Source organism: Dipodomys merriami, unplaced genomic scaffold, assembly GCF_024711535.1.
Source record: "Dipodomys merriami isolate MVZ:Mamm:240054 unplaced genomic scaffold, mDipMer1.0.p SCAF_1, whole genome shotgun sequence".
NCBI classification, from domain to species: Eukaryota; Metazoa; Chordata; class Mammalia; order Rodentia; family Heteromyidae; genus Dipodomys; species Dipodomys merriami.
Window position 1 is genome coordinate 140,479,061 of NW_027202270.1, and position 23,023 is coordinate 140,502,083.

At 36.9% G+C, this 23,023-nt stretch overlaps 1 protein-coding gene across 2 annotated transcripts in view; it reads right to left on the reverse strand.

Moving 5' to 3' along the window:
- Positions 1–23,023, reverse strand: part of Arid4a (AT-rich interaction domain 4A) — a 75,589-nt gene that overhangs the window by 32,505 nt on the left and 20,061 nt on the right. For both annotated transcript variants that reach the window (XM_070032682.1, XM_070032674.1), the window contains exons 9-15: positions 17,864–17,943; positions 16,752–16,828; positions 15,524–15,690; positions 3,288–3,360; positions 1,825–1,919; positions 1,445–1,542; positions 494–725 (exon numbers count right to left, since the gene is read on the reverse strand). In XM_070032682.1, the coding sequence (XP_069888783.1) occupies positions 494–725; positions 1,445–1,542; positions 1,825–1,919; positions 3,288–3,360; positions 15,524–15,690; positions 16,752–16,828; positions 17,864–17,943 (822 nt within the window). The remainder of the gene's footprint in view (positions 1–493; positions 726–1,444; positions 1,543–1,824; positions 1,920–3,287; positions 3,361–15,523; positions 15,691–16,751; positions 16,829–17,863; positions 17,944–23,023) is intronic.

Sequence of the window (23,023 nt, forward strand, 5' to 3'; positions counted from 1 at the left end):
AGGATTCATTCAACAACTACTTACCACTTAGTATTCACTAGGCACTGTTCTAGATACCTGAAATCTGTCAATGAATGTCAGCAGTTTTCCTTTGTCTTTATTGAGTGTGATGTAGTACAATGAGGCAAAAGCCACAAAGAACAGAATACTTGAGTATATTAGGGACTGACAGTGCCAAAGAAACAAGGTCTGTTACAATTTCACATGATGTGACAAGTCTAGGCTTCATTAAAGTGACATTTTAGCTAGACACCTGAAAGAAAAGGGTGAGTCTGTTCCCAGCAAACAGAAAACAAAGGAAGTATGTTCAAGCTCTGCTTGAAATAATGGGTGTATATTTAGAAAGAGTTAAATTATTTGAGCTGAATTGTATTAAACACTGGAAAATAAGCAAGGCTTACATACTGTAGTACTTTGTGTATACCTGAAAATGTCCAAAATTAAATTAAAATAATGCTTAAAATAAACCAGATAAAACTCTTTAAGTACTCACTCTTGGAGATTTTAATTCTGTCTCTTCTCTTTCACTTTCACTGTTTGTATCAATGTTTTCCTCAGGCTCACTTTTCACTTCTATTAAAGGCATTTCTTGATCAACTTTTAGAGCCTCTTCCATTGGTTCTTCTATGTCTTTTTTCTCCACTTTTACTTTTGGTTCATGGTGGTGAATAGTTCTGAACTGAATATTTGCAGAACGGCAGTATTCTTCAAAACCATATAGATACCTAAACAAACAATATTTCATTTTAAGAAATCTTTTTTAACTCAAATATTGTTATTAATCATATATACTGTGTTAACTAGTAAAACTTGAGACATTTGTTTTTAAGTATTTTTCCTATGTCACTAATTTCTGGGTATACTAGATTAGGATTATAAACTGAAATATGATCAAAACTTAAAATGCTTTCCTGAAAAGTCTGAGCACTTGACAATTGATCATAATTGTCATAGTTTTGTTATAATTAAAGTGTTCACCCAAAAATATACTGTGCTGTAATATGAATCTTAATTGCATATTACAAATCATACTTGCAACTTTGATCTTAGAAAGAAATCAGAATCACTTGAGAATTAGAGTAAAGGAGAGTAGATGGTCTTAATAACTTTTAGTCATGGACTGCTAACCTAAATATGGGTAACTTTTAGGTTCCTTGATAATGGATACTTGGTTAAAGTATTAATAAATTAAATACATATTCTTTTTTTTTTTTTTTGGGTCCAGTCGTGGGGCCTGAACTCTGGGCCTGGGCGCTATCCCTCAGCTTTTCAGCTCAAGGCTAGCGCTCTACCACTTGAGCCACAGCGCTACTTCCGGCTTTTTTCTTATGTGGTGCTGAGGAATCAAACCCAGGGCCTCATGCATGCAAGGCAAGTGCTCTACCACTGAGCCACCTTCCCAGCCCCTAAATACATATTCTTAAGTGAATACTATACCACTTACTTTCTATAAGCAGTTTTTACATTGTAGGAAGCAGCTGAATTCAAAATCGGAATGCCAAGGTCCATATAAATTTGCTTCCATACAGCACCACTATCAATCTGGAAAATTAAGTTTTCATTTGTTAACATTTACAAAGGGAAATAATTTTTACATGAAAAATCTATGTTATGTATGAAAATGTGTGGGAGAAAGAGGGTAAGAGAAAGGGAGTCTGAACAAAGTACTCTATATGCATAATGGAATGTTAAAATGGAACCCTCTTGTACAACTAAAGTTAGTAAAAAAAAAAATTGGAGGGGAAAATGTGTTTACTGATGCAACATTAGATGATCTAACCTTTAATCTAGTCCATGTGTATTTCAGAGCAGTATAACACTTACATTGTTGCATCCACCTTGATGATAAACCAGTCTAAAGAGTTTGAAGAGATTAAGGTCTTTATAGCCCAAAACTGGTGGTTTGTTGATTGGAGTACCTTTGTAATACAAGAAAATTAAAAGTTTATTCAAATATATAATTAATTCAAATATAAAACACAACTTTGAAAACAAGGACATTGCCTTCTAATTCCCCAAAGTTCATTAACTAAAAGAATCTTAGATCATTTAAGACAACACTATATATATATATATATATATATATATATATATATATATATCTTTTTTTTTTTTTGAGTGGGGGGGTCTGGTCGTGGGGCCTGAACTTTGGGCCTGGGCGCCGTCCCTCAGCTCTTCAGCTCAAGGCTAGTGCTCTACCACTTGAGCCACAGTGCCACTTCCGGCTTTTTTCTTTTTGCTTACGTGGTGCCAAGGAATCGAACCCAGGGCCTTGTGCATGCAAGGCAAGCGCTCTACCACTGAGCCACCTTTCCAGACCCACAAAATATTTTTTATACAGATTTGTGAGAATTTTTAGATTCTAAGCTTCACATTTCTGCCACCAATAACATCACTTCTCTGCCAGTGAAGTGGGTAAAATTAAACTAAACCTTGGGACTACAAGGTATGGCCTACATTGTTTCTGGTTCACTTAAGCAAGCAAGCAAGATGGCAAGAGAAATTTTAGGCTGTGGTTTCACTACCTCTGTTCTCATACAAAGAGTTAAAAGCTGTTAGGTGATTTCAGATGGCCATAGAATGTCTAAGACTACTTTCTAGGACTAATGAATGTGAAGGAGTACGATGACTTATAATGGTTCTATTTCTTCCACTTCTTATTAAAAATCCTATCCTGGGCTGGGAAGGTGGCTCAGTGGTAGAGCGCTTGCCTTGCATGCATGAAGCCCTGGGTTCGATTCCTCAGCACCACATAAGCAAAAAAGAAAAAAGCCGGAAGTGGTGCTGTGGCTCAAGTGGTAGAGCGCTCGCCTTGAGCTGAAGAGCTGAGGGACAGTGGCCAGGCCCAGAGTTCAGGCCCCACAACTGGACCAAAAAAACAAAAAAACAAAAAACAAAAATAAAAATAAAAATAAAAATCCTATCCTACTGAGAGATATTGGTCTATTATGCTTACTTTACTGAAAGTAAGGATTAGGCTATTTTGCTTGTCATAATTATAGCATTAGTAATAAACAGGCATGTAGATTACCACTACAACCAGTCCTTTTACATTTCTGAATATTGTGAATTTTTTTTAAATACCAGAGAGAATTAAATTCAATTATATCAGAACTGCTGTCATATTTATATATACTCAAAGTAGATGGTTTGTTTTTACTCCCAATGGTTACTGCCAGTGTAACTGGTATACAATATACCTACAATACTAAAAAAAAAAATGCATATACCTAAAATTTAAAACTGTAAAAGAAACGACTACTTTTACATAACAAGCATAAAAATACCTCTGTCTTCCATAAACTTGTAAAGCTGTTGGAGGAAGTTGTCCCTCTCTTCAGGATCAAGTTCTTCCTCAAGCTGGAAAGATAAAACAGGGAATATAAAAGCAGGAAGAGATACAATGTCATTGTCATTTATTTTTGTGAACCCAAAGAAAGTATATAAAATTTGACTGAGATTGGAGACTGGGTTGTGGATCAAGTGGTAGAGCATTACTGAATTTGGAAAAAAATCTAAATTTTCTCAAAACACCAGTGTCAAAATTTTTGTTTTGTTCTTTGCAGTGCTAAGGATCAAACTTAAGGGTATTGTATATGCTAGGCAAGTGCTCTACCACCAAACTACATCTCCAGGCCTTTATATTCTTTATAGCTGATCTGACACAACTATAAAATTAATACAACTCCTACACTGCACTCCATCATTCTAATCCTACTTTCAAATATTACCAAAAGTACATGTGCACAAGATTCAGAAATGAAGTAAGAGAGCCGGGCGCCGGTGGCTCATGCCTGTAATCCTAGCTACTCAAGAGGCTGAGATCTGAGGATCTCGCTTCAAAGCCAGCCCGGGCAGGAAAGTTCGTGAGACTCTTATCTCCAATAACCCCCCCCCCCTGAAAACCCGGAAGTGGTGCAGTGGCTCAAGCGGTAGAGCACTCATCTTGAGCTGAAGAGCACAAGGACAGCGCCCAAGCCCAGCCCCACGACCGACAAAAAACAAAAAGAAAAAAAGAAAAAGAAATGAAGTAGGAGTGTTTTTAACTTCATCTGTATTTTGGGGGAAAAAAGAAATTTTAATACAACATGGCAACATGGTTCATATAAATGTATTAGTGGATAAGCAAAACAATGACAACCACTAATAATCATATAAAAATGTTCAGCGACTATAAATCAGGAATCACAGTGACAGAAATAAAATATATTTAAATTTTAAATTATATACACTGTCAGACACTAGTATCTCACATTTGTACTTCTGGCTGTTCAGGAGACTCAGATTGGAAGATTGTGGTTTGACTCTAGCCAGAGAAGAAAAATCAAAGAGAGATTCTAATCATTAGTTAACCAGCAAAAAGTCTGAAACTGGAGATGAGAACACAGAACCCTTGAGTTTGAGCCCCAGTATCAGCGCACACACACACACACACACACACACACACACACACACAACTCCTTAAATATATTTAAGAAAATCACATAAAAACTACTTTAAGGTGGCTCAGTGGTAGAGCGCTTGCCTTGCATGCATGATGCCCTGGGTTCGACTCCTCAGCACCACATAAGCAAAAGAAAAAAGCCGGAAGTGGCGCTGTGACTCCAGTGGTAGAGCGCTAGCCTTGCACTGAAGAGCTGAGGGACAGCGCCCAGGCCCAGAGTTCAGGCCCCACGACCGGCCCCCCAAAAAACAAAACAAAACCAAAAAAACCTACTTTGCTCCAAACTCCTTTACTCACTTACTTTTTTTCTCACACTAACCTGCTTTTCTGTCTTTTTCTCCTGTGCCAAAATTTGAGATTAAACCCAGAACCTTGCACCCCCTTTTTTGACATTAAAAAAAATTGTATTCTAGTAGCTGTACAAAGGGATTGCAATTCAACAAACCAGTTTATAAGTACAATGCATCTTGATCAGTGTCACCCCTTCCTTTCCTCAGTGCTTTGCATTCCTGCTTGTCAGATTGTTGTCTCTCCAAAGCCACATTTAAAGGAAAAGCAATTTTGAGGCAATAAATATTGATTGCTCAGTATCCAAGGGGCAGTAGGCACTTAGAAAATATATTATGGTTTAAGAATTTTAGTAGCTAATAATATAGCCAGGATCAATAAATTTATAGTCAATTAAAATATATAATAAGGTACCTGGTGGCAATCAAAGGAGAGAGAGGTAAGAGCTTTTGGCCATTCTTTTTTTCTTTTTTAGTAGTTATCCAGAATGATATATAACTCAAAACCCTTTCATTTCTATTAAATTTAAAGGAATTTTAAGTCAGAGTTCTAGTAAACTTCAAAATCAGCAATTTACCAAGTTAGTAATGACTAAAAGAGACCATTAATTACTTAGTGTTCAAGAGATTATAAGACATTTTTTCCTACATGAATTTTAAAATCTTGCTTTTACAAATATTTCAACTGTCAATGAGGTAACTCCAGAAAAGGAGTAATCCAACAATCTAATAGCTCAACTGTTATTTGATAGGAATTTTCATGAGTATAAATTTTATATAAACTCTCTGGTTTATATGAAATTGAAATGAAAAGCAGGGGCTGGGAAGGTGGCTCAGTGGTAGAGTGCTTGCCTTGCATGCATAAGGCCCTGGGTTCAATTCCTCAGCACCACATAAGCAAAAAGAAAAAAGCCGGAAGTGGCGCTGTGACTCCAGTGGTAGAACGCTAGCCTTGAGCTGAAAAGCTGAGGGACAGCACCCAGACCCAGAGTTCACGCCCCACTACTGGACCCTAAAATAAAATAATTAAAAAAAAAAAAGAAATTGAAAAGCATAAACAGTATACTCCACATTGACTATATGTACTTTGTCCTCTGCATAAAATGTTCTTCTTGATTAACTCTCATTCCAGTATTTATGATCTTACAGAATTCAGGCGAGGCTGTTATGTCCAATGTATGTAAAGAACAATTATTTAAACAGGCATTAACTTAAAATCAAAGTTGCTTCCCCAAACAAGCTAATAAAATCAACCCCCAAACGGCAAACATAACATACACTAAAGTTGTAGCAAACATCTATAGAAAAGGTAAGTTCTTAGGATTAAAGTGTATATTTTTATACACTTCAGTTTTATAGACTAGCGGTTTAAGCCAGGTACTGGTGGCTCACACATCAGCTACTTATTAGGCTGAGATCTGAGGATCATGGTTCAAAACCAGCCCAGGCAGGAAAATCCCTGAGACTCTTATCTCCAATTAACAACCAGAAAACCTGAAGTGGCGCTGTGGCTTAAAGTGGTAGAGCGCTAGCCTACCACTACAAAAAAGGGAGAATAAAAGCTGAAAATGTTCTTTTATTATTATTGTTGATGTTGTTGTTCAAAGGGGTTTCAGTATATGTTTGTGACTATGATGCATCTTGATCATTGTCACCCCTTTCACTGATAGTATTCTTTTTTTTTGGTCTGGTCGTGGGGCCTGAACTCTGGGCCTGGGTGCTGTCCCTCAGCTCTTCAGCTCAAGGCTAGCGCTCTACCACTTGATCCACAGCGCCACTTCCAGCTTTTTTTTCTTTTTGCTTATGTGGTGCTGAGGAATCGAACCCAGGGCCTCAGGCATGCAAGGCAAGCACTCTACCACTGAGCTACCTTCCCAGCCCCACTGATAGTATTCTTTAAGAGAGTTGACTACAACACCACTTCTTGTGAGTATTGACCTTGTCCTGTCCCAAATACATTAATCTTGAATTAAGCAATAGCCTATTCAGAAGTGGTACAAATACTAATAAAGAATGGAGTTCCTACCATTTTGATGAGATGAGAGATGAATACATTCATTATTATTTATTAGTATATTTTTAGATATTTGTTCACTCATTCATTTATTTATTGTTGGTTGTGGGGCTTGAACTCAGGACCTGTGCACTGTTCCTGAGCTTTTTTGCTTAAGGCTAAAGCTCTACCACTTTGAGCCACTTCTGGTTTTCTGGTGGTTAATTGGAGGTAAGAGTCTCATCGACTTTTCTGCCTCAATTGGCTTTGAACCATGATCCTCAGCTCTCAGCCTCCTGAATAGCTAGCATTATTGGTGTGAGCCACCTGCATCTGGCTTGTTATTTTTAAAATAAGATAAAACTGCATACATTGTTTAGTTGAGATATTATCAGCTATTAACTCTACTTTTCAGAATATAAATTAGAAAAGTGTCCAGCAAAAGATGATGTACTTGACGTAAAGGCCCTAGGCCTGTACAACTAATAGACAATTTTAATGAGTAATGTAAATGATGGGAGTCATGTTCTGATCGTGAGGAAAATATAAGTAAACTTATTTGTGTGGATGCCCTATACTATGTGTTATAGGCATAGGTAAATAATCCTTTGGTGGTGAGTACTAACAGGTTTAAAAAACACTATTGTTTCACTAGGTTATGCCTGCAATCCTAGCTAATCAGGAGACTGAGATTTGAGGATTATAGCTGACAGCCAGAAGTGGAGCTGTAACTCAAGTGGTAGATCTCTAGCATTGAGCAAAAAGGCTCAAGGACAGCACTCAGATCCTGAGATGGAGCCCCTGGACCAGCACAAACAAAACAAAACAAAACCAGACTCATGGAATTATAACTTATTGGAACAACTAAATTTAACATTACTGTTTAGAAATTTTAAAGATTCCCCTCCTCTCCAACCCCTCTACCCCCAGTCTCCAGTATACCACAATTTATATTTTAATACCAAGATACTGCTTCGTGTGCGTGTGTATGTGTGTAATGTTCTTTGGAACACAAGTAGCTTTATTTTAAGTGCTATGTCTAATCACCCTACAGGTTCTCTTCCTTGGCTCCACTTCCCATTACCCCTCGGAAATTATCACAAGTCCCCTTCAATCCTTAGTTCTTATAATCCTTTGATCTCCCCTCCCCCTCCTGCCTCCAAAAAGAAGGCTCAGCTTAGAACCAGCAGGAGGAGCCTCTGAGGTGGCAGGCCCCCCACTGTGGAAGGGAGGTGTTGAGCAGTAATACCAACAGCTAATCCTTTTCAATGTAATTTTTAAAATTTGAAATGTACCAAATAGTCCCACTGATTTTTTAGCCTGTGAAATAACAGAATATCCTACTAAGGTAAATGGACAGAATATTTGTAAGTCACTCAGTCACTTTCATTTTAATTTAAGCAGCGCTCCTTGGCCTCCATAGAGGCCTTCTGGGTTTCTTCACCTCTTGCTTTTCTTTAACATTTATCTACTTTTTGAGTTTTTCAAACTTTCTTTTTATTTTCCCTGTTATATTTTATACAGATAAAGAGACTAGACAGCACAAAAGCTATATTCAATGAAATATACCTGACACATCAACAAACAGCTGCTGAACAATGTTTAAGCGGTAGCAGGAGAGCTATAAGGAGTTCCATAATGCTACACACACACACACACACACACACACACACACACACACCTTCCAACACACACACACACACACACACACACCTTCCAACACACACACACACACACACACACACCTTCCAACACACACACACACACACACACACACCTTCCAACACACACACACACACACACACCTTCCAACACACACACACACACACACACACACACACACACACACACACACACACACACACACACACACACACACACACACACACACACACACACACACACACACACACACACACACACACACACACACACACACACACACACACACACACACACACACACCCCTTCCAATTGTTAGGGGCTGAAAGCCATGAAAGAGTTTCCAAGAGAAACCATCTAGGTTTTAGAAAGATGTTTATGAAGAATGGACAGGAAGTGACAAAAGGCCACAGAGCAAACCTCTGAAGTAGGTGGGGAAAATTACAAATGAGTGTTAGACAAGAACGCTATTTCAAGGGACAGAAAATGATTCCAGACTGGCTTAAATAAAACATAATTGAGCCTGCTGGGTTTTTCTTGACCTGTATCTTGATAAATCTTGTTTTTTCCTATTCTAAAAAGCAAAACAAAAAAATCATAATTTACTTAGAAACTCACAAAATTATGTAAGAAAATGAGATTACCTAGAATGTATTGCCTCATGGAAAAAGGTATTATGAAGGCAAGTTAGATACCTTATCTCATGGATCCTTGCAAAAGCACTTTCTAGAACCTTGCAACAAACTACTAATCTCTTGTTTCAAACAGGATTTACACAGTCCACATTTGTTTATTCAGAAACTATGCAATAGGAAGTGGCGCTGTAGCTCAAGTGGTAGAGCGCTAGCCTTGAGCTGAAGAGCTGAGGGACAGCGCCCAGGCCCAGAGTTCAAGCCCCACGACCGACCAAAAAAAAAAAAAAAATATATATATATATATATATATATTATGGGCTGGAAAGGTGGCTCAGTGGTAGAGCGCTTGCCTTGCATGCATGAGGCCCTGGGTTCGATTCCTCAGCACCACATAAGCAAAAAGAAAAAAAAAAAGCCAGAAGTGGCGCTGTAGCTCAAGTGGTAGAGCGCTAGCCTTGAGCTGAAGAGCTGAGGGACAGCGCCCAGGCCCAGAGTTCAGGCCCCATGACTGGACCCCCCCCCCAAAAAAAAAAAAAAAGAAACTATGCAATAAAGGTTTAATGTAAATCATGGTCTGTGTTGCTATTTGGTGGGTTATGTGTACCAGTAAGAAAAGGAAACAACAAAATCCTTGACATCTCTTGCTTTCATTTATAATATCAAAAATTTTCTTAGAAGCCTGTGAAACATTTGGTAACCACTCTAAGCTTCAGTTTTTTTCATTTTTACATTTAAAAACCAGAAAAGGTAGTAAGAAAACCTTTTCTAGATTCTAGAAAGTTTACTTTGGCAGGAACCATGAGACAAGGTATCTAACTTTGCTTCTTAGTATCTGTCATATACACATAAAATTTCTCATCATTTATTCATAAATTGTTAGGAGGATTAAAGCAGCTTTCATTTAAAAACTACAGTGTTTCTAAGAACAAACAAAATGTTATGGTATAATTATTCTTACCTGTTGCTATCTCTCGAAGCTAAACGTTTCAACAGTTGTATAATGAAAGGTACATCTTACCGATGAGCTATGCTCTTATACAACAGAGGTATTTTGTTGTCAGAGCACCTTAATAAAATAGCACATAAAAACTTTTTTAAAAGTTAAAGGTACAGCAATGTCTGCCAGTAGACCAAGCTACTTAGGAGACTAGAGTAAGGTAAGCACTTGAGCTCAGGATCCAGGCCAGACTAGGCCCCAATCATTTCACAAAAGAAAAAGAGAGAGGGAAGAAGGGATACATGGAAGGAAAAGGTAGAGGGAGGGAAAAAAATAAGGAGGGCGAGTGGGAGGGATCTTAGCCTTTAAACTATAAGTAAAACTTAAAAGTTAACATCGTTTTAACATAAGATGCGGTATATTCATGGTAAGATAACTTTTACAGTTTAAAAGCAGCATGTTTAAAATAAATGATTACACGATTGTTGACTTATAGTACAGTTAATTGAGTCTAATAACTTTTTTTACCATTGGAAAAGGTACATACATTTTAATCACCATATATGGTTTGTATGCTGTCAACTTCTTGTATGGCCATACTATAAAATGTATTGATATAAAAAGTGGGGTTTTTTTTTGTTTTGTTTTTTTGTTTTTTTGGGTCTGGTCCTGGGGCCTGAACTTTGGGCCTGGGCACTATCCCTCAGCTCTTCAGCTCAAGGCTAGCGCTCTACCACTTGAGCCACAGCGCCACTTCTGGCTTTTTTCTTTTTGCTTATGTGGTGCTGAGGAATCGAACTCAGGGCCTCATGCATGCAAGGCAGGTGATCTAGCACTGAGCCACCTTCCCAGCCCCTAAAAAGTGGTTTTTAAATGCATAAACATGTATTATTTGTACATGAAAATGTTCAATCCCTGTTGGTATAATTAGATGACCTTAATTTGGCTAGAATTTTATACTGATACTTTGAAAAAAGATTTTTCTAAACTCATTAGAACTTTTTTGTTTGTTTGTTTGTTTAACAGGCTACAATTTTAAGACCTTAGCAAGTAACTTGTTACATACATTTGATTGTAAGCAAAAGTCTAAATTACTTGTAAAACTGGCCACTTAAAACCAACTGATTGGCAGTAGTATGGCATAACTACATGATGTTTTACATCTTCTTTCAATTTTCCTGAATGCATGGTTTCCTCAGTTATCATGTGTTTACTGTAACATTTACACTTAAAGTCTCAAAGTGATCTTGAATGATCACTAGAATACAGCTATACAATTTAGGAAAAAAGGTTAGGTTAATAGATACCAAATAAACCCCAAAAACTTGTTTGATCATCAAAAAGTAATGATGCAGTCTGGTGCCAGTGGCTCACACCTGTAACCTTAACTTATTCAGGAGGCCGTGATCTGAGGATCGAGCTTTGTAGCCAGCCTGGGCAGGCAAATCCATGAGATTTTCATCTCTAATTAACCACCAAAAAGCTGAAAGTAGAGCTGTGGTTCAAGTAGTACAACATCAGCCTTGAAAGGAAAAGCTAAAGGACAATGCTCAGGCCTTCTGTTCAAGCCCTAGTAATGACACACACACACACACACACACACACACACACACACACACACACAACACACACACACACACAGTAATGACCATATTTTCATGAATTAGAAAACACACACACACACACACACACACACACACAGAAAAGTAATGAACATATTTTCATGAATTAGAAAACAAGCACCAACAATTTTTATAAAGTGAAATAAATTTTAAGCATCAAATGTAAAGTGATCCCTAGAAAATTCATAAAATTAGATGAGTGTCCATATATCTACACAGAATAAGTATCCTTTTCAAAATTAGATTCTAATTTTGAATAAAATTCAACACATAAGCCAACTTATTTCAAAGCATAATAATTTAAAAGAAAGAGAAACCTAGATAGTCAAATTCCCCTTGATAATCTTCTAGTAACTACCCACTTATATTACCCTTAAAAATCTCCTCTACAAAAAGTGACAGAGGGAGTGTGATTGATTGGAGCATATTGTAAACATGTGTAGAAACGTAATGGCTCCCTCTGTATAAATAATGTAAGCTAAGAAAAAACAATCTCCTCTATATTATTTGCCCAAAGTAAATTTCAGTCAGAAGCAAATGAATAATTGATACCATTTCTTATGTTTACCTGGTATTTCCATCAATCCATTTCAAAGCTCAAAAAAAAAAACTCAGTAACATCTTTTCAAATATGAAATTTTCTTAATAAAGGCATTTAAATAATATAAAAATATTCTCCAAGGTTTTTTTTCAACACAATTATCAATGTGCTGCAATTGAAATTCATTATTACTATCTGTCAGATTTTTTAAGTCTTTTCCCCAAGCAATAACAAAGCATTTCTTCTTCATGAATCCTAAACTACAAAATGCTTAGGAACCCAAAATAATGTAAAGTAAAAAAGATGCTCTATGATGAAATGATATAATTGCAAATTTCCTTACTACCATTACTTATGTTACAAAGCATCAAATATAAAAGCAATGGCTGTTGCTCATTAACACTGCAGAAATATCTAACACTTGTATGATTCTACTGCATAAAATTGCTTGCTATACTACATGCATCAAATGACAGTCTGCAGAATTATTATAATCATTTACAGAACATTACAAAAGACCTTTTTGAGCCTTGTAAATCAACATTAAATCTTCATGAAAATTAAACCATCATTAGATTTGGGGAAAGACTTATGATCTGTAATGTAATAGAACAGCTTAGGCTCACTTATGTATAAAGGCCCAAAATGACTAAGCCAGGTAGGCCCTGACTTATCAGATTATTCATTATATATTTTATATTCATTCTACTTTTTGTCATGTGTAGACTAAACTGCTTTTCAGCTTATTAATAAATTAATTTTTTAAAATTACTGCTCAAGGCAAGTTAGAATGATTCAGCAACTAAATCTTAAATCCAAGAGGAAGAAATGCAGTTGATTTTTTTTCCTACAGCAACCAAAATATCACTAAAGAAAACCTACTTATCTGGCCAAAGAAGAAAGAATTCAGTTTTTATCAAGGAATTAAAGAAAACATACGCTATGAAACTGACCAACTGAAAAATAATTTATCACAATCATGTAAATCGGTGCCTAAATGGTATAATTTTTGCTGTTACTTTTCAGTGCATGAATAGCATCCAAACTCACTAAATTTTAGTAGGTTCATAATTTAAGTAATACATTTCAAACAGATGCCATCTTATAAGCATCCTTACCTTTAAAAATTTTTATCACCTATAAGCAATAGGTCACAGAGCTATACCTCTGTTCTTCATCCTTTTTTACTAACATCTACTCACAGTGTAAATAAAACATTATGCTTATGAAATTAATCACTGTAATATGAACTCTATTATTTTATAGACATCCTCTATAACTTTCTACAAAGCTCTTTTTATCCTCTTTGTTTAAGATTTCACATTTTTGGAGTAGGGTGAATGAAAGGGGCACTAATTAAAAGTATTAGCAAAAAAAATAGAGAGAGACTATTCTTTCTTACAGTATTCTGCAACGTAAGATCATAACTAATGTTAATTTAAAAAAAAACAACAAAAAAAGCTAAATCACAGACTGTAACAGTTCACACCCTAAAAATGTGGCCTATTTACCCTGAAAACATCTATAAATACAGATAATATACAAAACCACATTTATTATTCAGTTTTTACATACTGAATTTTGCCAAACTGTTTCCTTATTTTTCTCATTCCCAAATCTATCTTATGTTTCAGAAAAATAGCTTTCATCCTCTAATATTCTAAAAATAGACTCCTCCTGTCTTTTTTACAAGAAACAATTACGCTTGGTTATGAACCCTATCATATTAAACACATCATCAATATCTAAAATTCTTATTTACCCCATCTCTGGCAGTCAAAATAGTAACTAAATCAACCAAAATTTAAAAAAAATCTTACCTATGTGCTGCATTTTCTTTCAAATGAAAAATGGTTAGATTCCCCTTCTACTTAATCAGTACAGGGTCTGGACATTTCTCAGTCTGACTTGCAAATATTTGCTTTCCCTCTTAGGGCATAGCATCCGCAGGGTTATACAGCACTACTTACATTCTCTTCCACATAAAAATCAGACATTACATGAAAGGAAAAGAAAGACAGCCCATTTCAAAGCATCTGGCAAACCTCCATTGGCAACCTGCCAAGCCTCTGCTGAACCTTCCTGTCTTTCCGAGCATGCTCACTTAAAACCAACAGCATGTTACTATGGCAACTCTGTAGGCAGCCTGTAAGTATGAACCGCCATTCTGATTTCAGAGTGTAAAAAGCCAAATACTGCAGGGGAAGTAAAAAGAAAGAAACAGCACATACTCTTCAACACATACAAGTATAATCACGTTGTTTTATAAATTCACATCTGTATATGTAAAATACAAACAGACTTCCCACATTTTTCCTGACAAATATTTCATGCTTAAAACGGGCCTCTTTTCAATTCTCTTTGTTTTGCCCCTAAACTCAACATGCTGGACAATTTATCCCATTTAACAAAATACTGCTCAATAAATAGACAATATTCATGCGAGCAACAGTGAAACACATGAGATGACTTCCTGTAATTATATTTTAAAGTAACATAGCAATATTAGAATGAAAATCATGTGAACTTGTAAAATACTACGTATATATTTTTTCTATGACTTATCAAGATGTCAAATGAGATTTTCTTTGGGTCTGGGTAAAATTTTTTTTTACTCCTACAAAGTGCTGAAGTTAAGAGAAAAAAGACTCAGGTTCAAAACCTATTTATCACATTTTGGGAAAATTACTTGACATTCCTTTCCCTCACTTAGCTAATATTTAAAGTGGGATAATAACAGTTACTTAAAGTTGTGCCATGGAAACATGGTGGAACACATCTATAATCCCAGCACTAGGGAGGTTTATGCAGGAGGACTAAGAGCTTAAGACAAGCCTGAGCTTACACAGTGAGACCCTGCCTTGAAAAAAAAAAAAAAATAGAATGAAAACTAAATAAATTTAGAAAACTAGAAGTTATTTTTCTTTCTCTATTGTTTCAAAAACCCCAAACACCAGTTTGCACTTGCTGATTAAACCTGAGAAGTACCTCCTTTTCTGTGTTGTTTTTTTTTTTTTTTGCCAGGACTAGAACTTGAACTCAGGGCTTGTTTACTCAGCTTGCTTACTCACAGCTGGTGCTCTAATGGCTAGCTTTTGTCTGCTTAATTAGAGATGAAGTCTCTCAGATTTTTCTTCCCCAACTGGCTTCTGGATCTTAGCTTCCTGAGTAGCTAGGATTACAGGTATAAACCACTGATGCCCAACCTTCTTTGTAAATTTTTTATGCACTAAATACTAGTCCGGATTTATACAGTTTTTTTCAACTCCCAAGGAAGTTGAGCTAAAAGCGGACAAAAACAACTGCTAGAAAACTTAAGTAGAGGGAAAGTATATGGAAGTATTATTTGTACTAAAGAGCAACATAATGTTTCATATGTTACAAACATGAAATTGTACTTACCACTTCCTCTTCTTCCTTTTTGGCTTCCTTTTCCTTCTCTTCATCATTTTCTTCAGCTGGGCCATCTTCATCATCACTACTGGAAGACTCAAGGATTTCATTTATATCCATTTTCCAATTATCAGGAACAATTCTAGTTTTTAGGAAGACACTTGCTTTCTGCAGCCCTAAAAATGAAAATGTAGTTCAGCAGTTGATAAGGAATTAGAATCATAGAATGGCAGAAAAGACATGATACTCAGAGTCAGAAGAGCTAACTTCAAATTCAGCTGTCACTTAAAAGCAATATAGTAAATGTGAACCTATTTCATTTATTATTATATAATATATTTGTTATTATTCTCTGAAATACTGTGAGAATTTTTTTTTAGACAAGTGTCTCACTAGGTAGTCCAAAGTAGACTCAAACTGATGATTCTACTGCTAAGTGCTGGGATTACAGGCATGGACTCCCAGACCCAGTGAATATTGTTAGAAATCTTAAAAGTAAAACATAAAGTTAACCTTCTATAAAAATTATCGTCAGGACCGGTGGCTCATGCCTGTAATCCTAGCTACTCAGGAGGTTGAGATCTGAGGATTGCTGTTCAAACAAAGCCAGCCAGGGCAAGAAAGTCCGTGAGACTCTTATCTCCAATAAACCACCAGAAAACTGAAAGTGGCACTGTAGCTCTAGTGGTAGAGTGCTCACCTTGAGCTGAAGGACAGAGCCCAAGCCCAGAGTTCAAGCCCCATGACCGACAAAAAAAAAAAAAAAAAAAAAATATATATATATATATATATATTATATATATATATATCAACCAAGCCAGGCCCTGGTGGCTCACACCTGTAATCCTAGCTACTCAGGAGGCTGACATCTGAGGATCAAAGTTCAAAGCCAGCCCAGGAAGGAAAGGCTATGTGACTCTTATCACCAGAAAACCGGAAGTGGTGCTGTAGCTCAAGTGGTAAGAGTGCTTGCCTTGAGCCGAAGAGCTGAGGGACAGCTCTGAGGCCCAGAGTTCCAGCCCCACAACCAACAACAAAAAAAATTAATTAATTAATTAATCAAATACTTTATCTAGGCATTTAAGATAATACCATCAAATAAGAATGGCTATCAACTATGGCTATAAACTATATACAATAAAAATGCCATACCAGAGAGTTTTCAATAATGCTGTATTGCCTATTATATACAGAGAACCATATCATGAAATAATACATTGAGTCATCTTTCTTTTACCTGGTTTGGTGGAGAGCTCAGATTCTGGCAGATTGAGAATGTCTACTTCCTTAATATCCTTTCGTGCTACAGAGTAACTAATTACAGAGAAGAGCAAAAAGAAGGAAAATCATTTTTTAAATTAAAAGAATTACATAAGCAGTCCACATTAATGTAGCCTTGAAACTCAAAATTAATGTTCAAAATTACAGTATTTCAAAGTCAAAAACCATATCTCAAATTCCTAGTAAAGTTTTTCCCTTCTAAAGTTTTCAAAGTACACTAAGAGCCTCAAATTCACTCTATGTAAACATCCTATAGACAATATATGGTCATTAATATCAACATGGTTTCAACATTGTAACAGTATTGCCTATCCAAATGTTTTATATTTATTTTTAACTTAATTTAGTGGAAGGCAAAGACAATATTACTGTTAAATATTAAAATAACTTTATTATAGTTTAAAATTTTCAGAGATTTACTTTCAGATATATGCATTTAATTTCACTTTTCCTTTTCATTCTTTTTTTTTTGCCAGTACTGGGGCTTGAACTCAGGGCCAGGGCACTGTTGTGTAGCTATTTTGCTCAAGGCTGGAACTCTAACACTTCAGCCACAGCTCTACTTCTGGCTTTTTGCCGGTTATCTGGAGGTAAGTCTCATGAGATTTTCTGCCCAGGCTAGCTTCAAACTGCAATCCTCAGATCTCAGCCTCTTGAATAAGTAGTTTTACAGGCATAAGCCACCAGCACTCAGCTTCACCAGAAGTTTTTAAAATAACAAAACAGATGGAGCTAGGGAAAAGTTTCTAAAAATCTGAGTTTTACTAAAAAGTAAAAGTGATTATTCAAGAAACAAAATTCTATTAAAAGTAAGTTTCATAGTTCACAATATAAAAATCTCACACATAAGAAAAACAAGTGTTATTCATGTTCTCAGTTTTTATATAAAGCTTTTCAGCAAAACATATCCTCTACATGATATAAAGTTAAACCATGTTAGATAACTACTCAACTTATGTCACATATGACACTTTTTTAAAATAATATTTTGGTAGAAGGATCGAAATCACCATGATTCCGTTTCTATTTTTCCTCCCATGAATCATTATTGAGTGTTTCATTACTTACAATTTAGCATCAATAAATGATCGAACTAAACATTGATCCTTTTTCACTGTGACATCATCATTACAGCTAGGAGATATTACCTGAAATAAAAATGAAAAAGCAAATGATTCTTACTTTTCGTGCTCAGAAAAAGAGAATATTTTTTTAAAACAATGATTCTAGATCCCTGGACCACTAAAATGGATTAGAAATAGCTCAACCAAAGCTGGGTACTAGTGGCTCACAGCTACTCAGGAGGCAGAGATCTGAAGATCATACTTCAAAACCAGCTTGGGCAGGAAAGTCCCATGAGACTCTTACCTCTAACTACTCAAAAACCACTAGTGGAGCTGTGGCTCAAAGTAGTAGTGTACTAGCCTTCAGCAAGAGTCCAAGGACAGTGCCTACCTAGGTCCTGAGTTCAAATCCCATGACCAAAACAAAACAAAACCAAACAAAAAAACCCAGCTCTACCATAAGGAACGCCCATTATTAATGAATTACTTACAAAAGATTTCCCTATATTTTTGTCTATCATATTGGTTTTCTAGTTAAATTATCCAGTCAATACAAGACAAAAAAAGATTAGTGAAATATAAACTAAAATTACCAAAACTTTAAAAGTATCAGGGTTTATTCTAAGCTAAAAAATTCAATTCTGCCCAAAATATAAATTTGGGAATGTATAATCTATCATGAAAACTTTGTGTATTACCATTTAAAAATATGGTTAAATCAACATCTATTTTTAAATCTGGTTATAAAAAAATACACAAGAGCCACACCTTGTAATCCTAGCTACTCAGGAGGCTAAGATCTGGGATTGCAGTTCAAAGCCAGCTCAGGCAGAGAAGGCCCCATGAAACTCTTATCTTCAATTAACCTCTCAAAAACAGGAAGTGGAGCTATGCCTCCTGTGGTAGAGATCTAGCCTTGAGCTGAAGAGCTCAAGGACAGTGCCCCGGCCCAGAGTTCAAGCCCCATAACGGACAAAATAAATAAATAAATAAAAATACACAGGCACTAGAGTGTAAGATAGAATACTTAGCAAGTTCAAGGATGAGCTTTAACCTCTGTACCATCAAAACAAGTCATCTAGGTCTGACAGCTCATGCCTGTAATTCTAGCTACTCAGGAGGCTGAGATCTGAAGATCAAGGTTCAAAGCCAGCTTGGGCAGGAAAGTCCGCAAAACTATTATCTCCAATAAACCACCAGAAAACCGGAAGTGGCGCTGTGGCTCAAGTGGTAGAGTGCTCACCTTGAGCTGAAGAGCTGAGGGGCAGCACCCAAGCCCAGAGTTCAAGCCCCATAACCACCACCAACAAAGTCATGTAAATTCCCTTTCCTACTAAGGCAGGCATGGTTTTTAACAATAAAAAAATCTCAAACCAGATATTGGTGGCTCATGTCAGTAATCCTAAACTATTTAATTTAGGAGGCTGAGATCTGATGATCGTGGGTTCAATGCCAGCTCAGACAGAGAAGGCCCCATGAAACGCTTACCTTCAATTAACCTCTCAAAAGCAGGAAGTAGAGCTGTGGCTAAAATTGGTAGAGCTCTAGCTTTGAGCAAAAGAGCTCAGAGACAGCACCCAGGCCCCGAGTTTAAGTCCCATGACCAAAAAATAAAATAAAAATTAAAAAACCTCAACAACAACAACAAAAATCTCTAATTTTTTAACTTTTGAAAGTAACATGTCTTAATAGTACTATTAATAAAATCAAGCCAGGTCGGTGATGCCTATCAGTAGCCCCAGGCAGGATGATAAGCCCAGGAATCTGAAGTGCCAACCTGGGCAACATAGCAAGCCTCTACCCTCAAAATGAATGAGTGAATGAATGAAAAAAATAAACCAAATATACTTGTTCACAATCTCCTTTAATATTAAGCTTTATGCTGAAAGTTAGCATTATCCACAGATCTGTAGATATGCAAATTTATAGAAATATGAGTTTTGCACTGTTCAGTGTAGTAGAGGAAGAGCCACATGGCACTCAGAACCTGAATTTGCACATTCTGGGGGTGTAGTATGTTCTTATATGGTACAGGATGGAAGGAAGGAGCTTGCATATACTAAGTACTCTTTTATCACTCAGCTACACTCCAGACCCAATTATGTTTAAACTCAGTCACAAACAGGTAATGGCAATCATACTAAACAGTCAATATCCAGAGTATCAAATATTCTTAGTAGAGCTGGGTGCTTGTGGCTCACACCTGTAATCATGGCGGCTCAGGACGCTGAGATCTGAGACTCACAGTTCAAGCCAGCCCAGGCAAGAAAGCCCATGAGGCTCTTATCTCTAACTACCAAAAATCTAGAAGTGGGGCTGTGGCTCACATGGCAGAGGACCATACTTTAGCAAAAAATCTAAGGGACAGTGCCCAAGTCTTGAGTTCAAGCCCCAGTACCAGTGCAAACAAACAAGCAAAAAGTCTTAGTCACACACATCTTAACATCAGGTGAAGATAAACTTTTTCTATTTGTTTGTTAGGTGCTTGTTGTAATACAGTTGTGCCTACCCTCAAGGGCTAACACTATAACAGAAGGAAAAGCATAAAAGGAAACAAAACACACACACACACACACACACACACACAATTGTCATTTATTGGGAAATGGATGAACCTTGAAAATAATTTATTATTAAGTGAAGTAAAGCAGGCTCAGAGAGACTACATTTTTTTCTCTCATATGAGGAAGTTAGATCTGAAATACAAACATACATGATAACACATAAAGAGTTACATGTATATGATACACACAAATTGACTAAAGGACGGTATACTTAGAGGAAGAGTCATGTGTTGTAAATCCTCTTTAATATTATACTTTTAGATATATATAAGCAAATTTTGGCAGTACTGGGTTGGAACTCAGGGCTTTGCTCTTGCCAAACAATCACTTTATTATTTAATCCATACCTCCAGCCCTTTTTGCGCTGGCTGTTTTTGAGATAAGGGTCTTGCTTTGTGCCTTGGCATGCCTGGACTACAATCCTATTTATGCTTCACATCATCACTGGAATGGTGGCTGCATGTCAGTACACTCAGCTTTTTCCTTTTTATTCTTTTTTTTTTGGTTGTTAGTCATGGAGTTTGAACTTAGGATACCCTAGGCGCTATCCCTGAGCTCTTTTTGCTTAAGTCTAGTGCTCTACAACTTTGAGGCACAGTGACACTGCCAGTTTCCTAGTGGTTAATTGGAGATAAGAGTCTCATGGTCTTTCCTGTCCAAGCTGGCTTTGAACCACAATCCTCAGATCTCAGCTTCTTGAATAGCTAGGATTACAGCCACCAGTGCCCGGACAGCTTTTTCTTTTAAGTTGAAGTCTCCTAAACTTTTGTCCAGGCTGGCCTCAACCCACAATCTTCTTCATTTTATGCTTCCTAGGATTATAGGTATGAGCCATTACACCTAGCTAAAAAAAAAAACTTCTTGAAGGCAATGTTGTGAAATCTTATAATTCTCTAAGGAACTTACAGTTTGCTTTTTGGGGAGGTTGCTTCTTTATTTTGGTATTGGGGATCAGGTCAGACCCAGGGCTTTGTATAAACTAGGCAAGTACTATACCACTGAACTAACTACTTTTTTTTTTTTTTGTCGGTCGTGGGGCCTGGGCGCTGTCCCTCAGCTATTCAGCTCAAGGCTAGCACTCTACCACTTGAGTCATAGCACCACTTCTGGCTTTTTCTGTTTATATGGTGCTGAGGAATCGAGCCCAGGGCCTTATGCATGTAAGGCAAGCACTCTACCACTGAGCCACCTTCCCAGCTCCAACTTCATTTTTTTTTTTTTTTATAGTTTCATAACCCAGGCTTGCCTTAAAACTTGCTATAGATCTCATGTTCATCTCCAAATCATAATTCTCTTGGCTCAGACTCCTGAGTACTGGGATTATACACTTATGTCACCCCACCCAACTTTGTTCTAAGGAACTAAAACAAAGCCAACTTTACAGATCTTCAGTCAATACTGCTTAACTTAAGGCAGGTTAAAGGCTCATAGGAATTAGTATGTTGCATAGGAGGCAATTAAAGACTTTTTTTTTTGGCGGGGGGGGGGGGGGCTGAACTCTGAGCCTGGGTGCTGTCCCTCAGCTCTTCAGCTCAAGGTTAGTGCTCTACCACTTGAGCCACAGCGCCACTTCCGGCTTTTTTCTTTTTGCTTATGTGGTGCTGAGGAATCAAACCCAGGGCCTCATGCATGCAAGGCAAGCGCTCTACCACTGAGCCACCTTCCCAGCCCCTAAAGACTTTTATAAAAACAAAATAACTTGCAGAGATTATAGTGAAAATAAGAAATAAGAGCTACGGATGGTCCAAAGATCCATTTACAGACTGAAAATCAGTTGCTAAGGTAGATTCAATAAAGGTTTATTTGCTTTTTTTTCGGACAGTGTCTGTGTTACCCAGGCTAGTCTTAAACTCAAACTTGCCCCAGCCTCCCCAGTAGTTGGGCTACAGATATGTACCACTATGACCAATTGAAGGTTTATTTTTGAGAATGAAATTGTCATGACAAAATTAATGATTTTTTTTTTAAAGATTTCTCTCATGGCTTGGAATGGGGCTTAGTGGCTAAGTGCTTGCTTAGTATTCATGAAGCCCAGGGTTTGATTCCTCAGTACCACATAAACAGAAAAAGCTGGAAGTGGTGCTGTGGCTCAAGTGGTACAGTGCTAGCCTTGAGCAAAAGAAGCTCAGGGACAGTGCCCAGGCCCAGAGTTTAAGCCCTAGGACTGTAAAAAGAAAAAAAAAAATTCTCAAATTGGAAGAAGAGTCATATGTTGTAACTCCTGTTTAATTATTATACTTTTAGATGTATATAGCAAATTTTGGGTTGGAACTCAGGACTTTGCACTTGCCAAACAATCACTTTACTATTTGATCCACACCTACTATTGACTTATACCTATAATGCTAGCTACTTAGGAGGCTGAAATCTGAAGATCCATGTTGTAGCCAGCCCAGGCAGGAAAGTCTGTGAAACCCTTATCTGCAAAAAGCCAGAAGTGGACATGTAATTCAATGGGTAGACAACCAGCCTTGAGCAGTAAAGTTAAGGAATAGCTTTCTGGGCCCTGAATTCAAGCCCAAGTACTAGTACTGAATGCAGGAATAGATTCATCTTTAAGGCTGGGTACTACTGGTTCATGCCTATATTCTACTACTCAG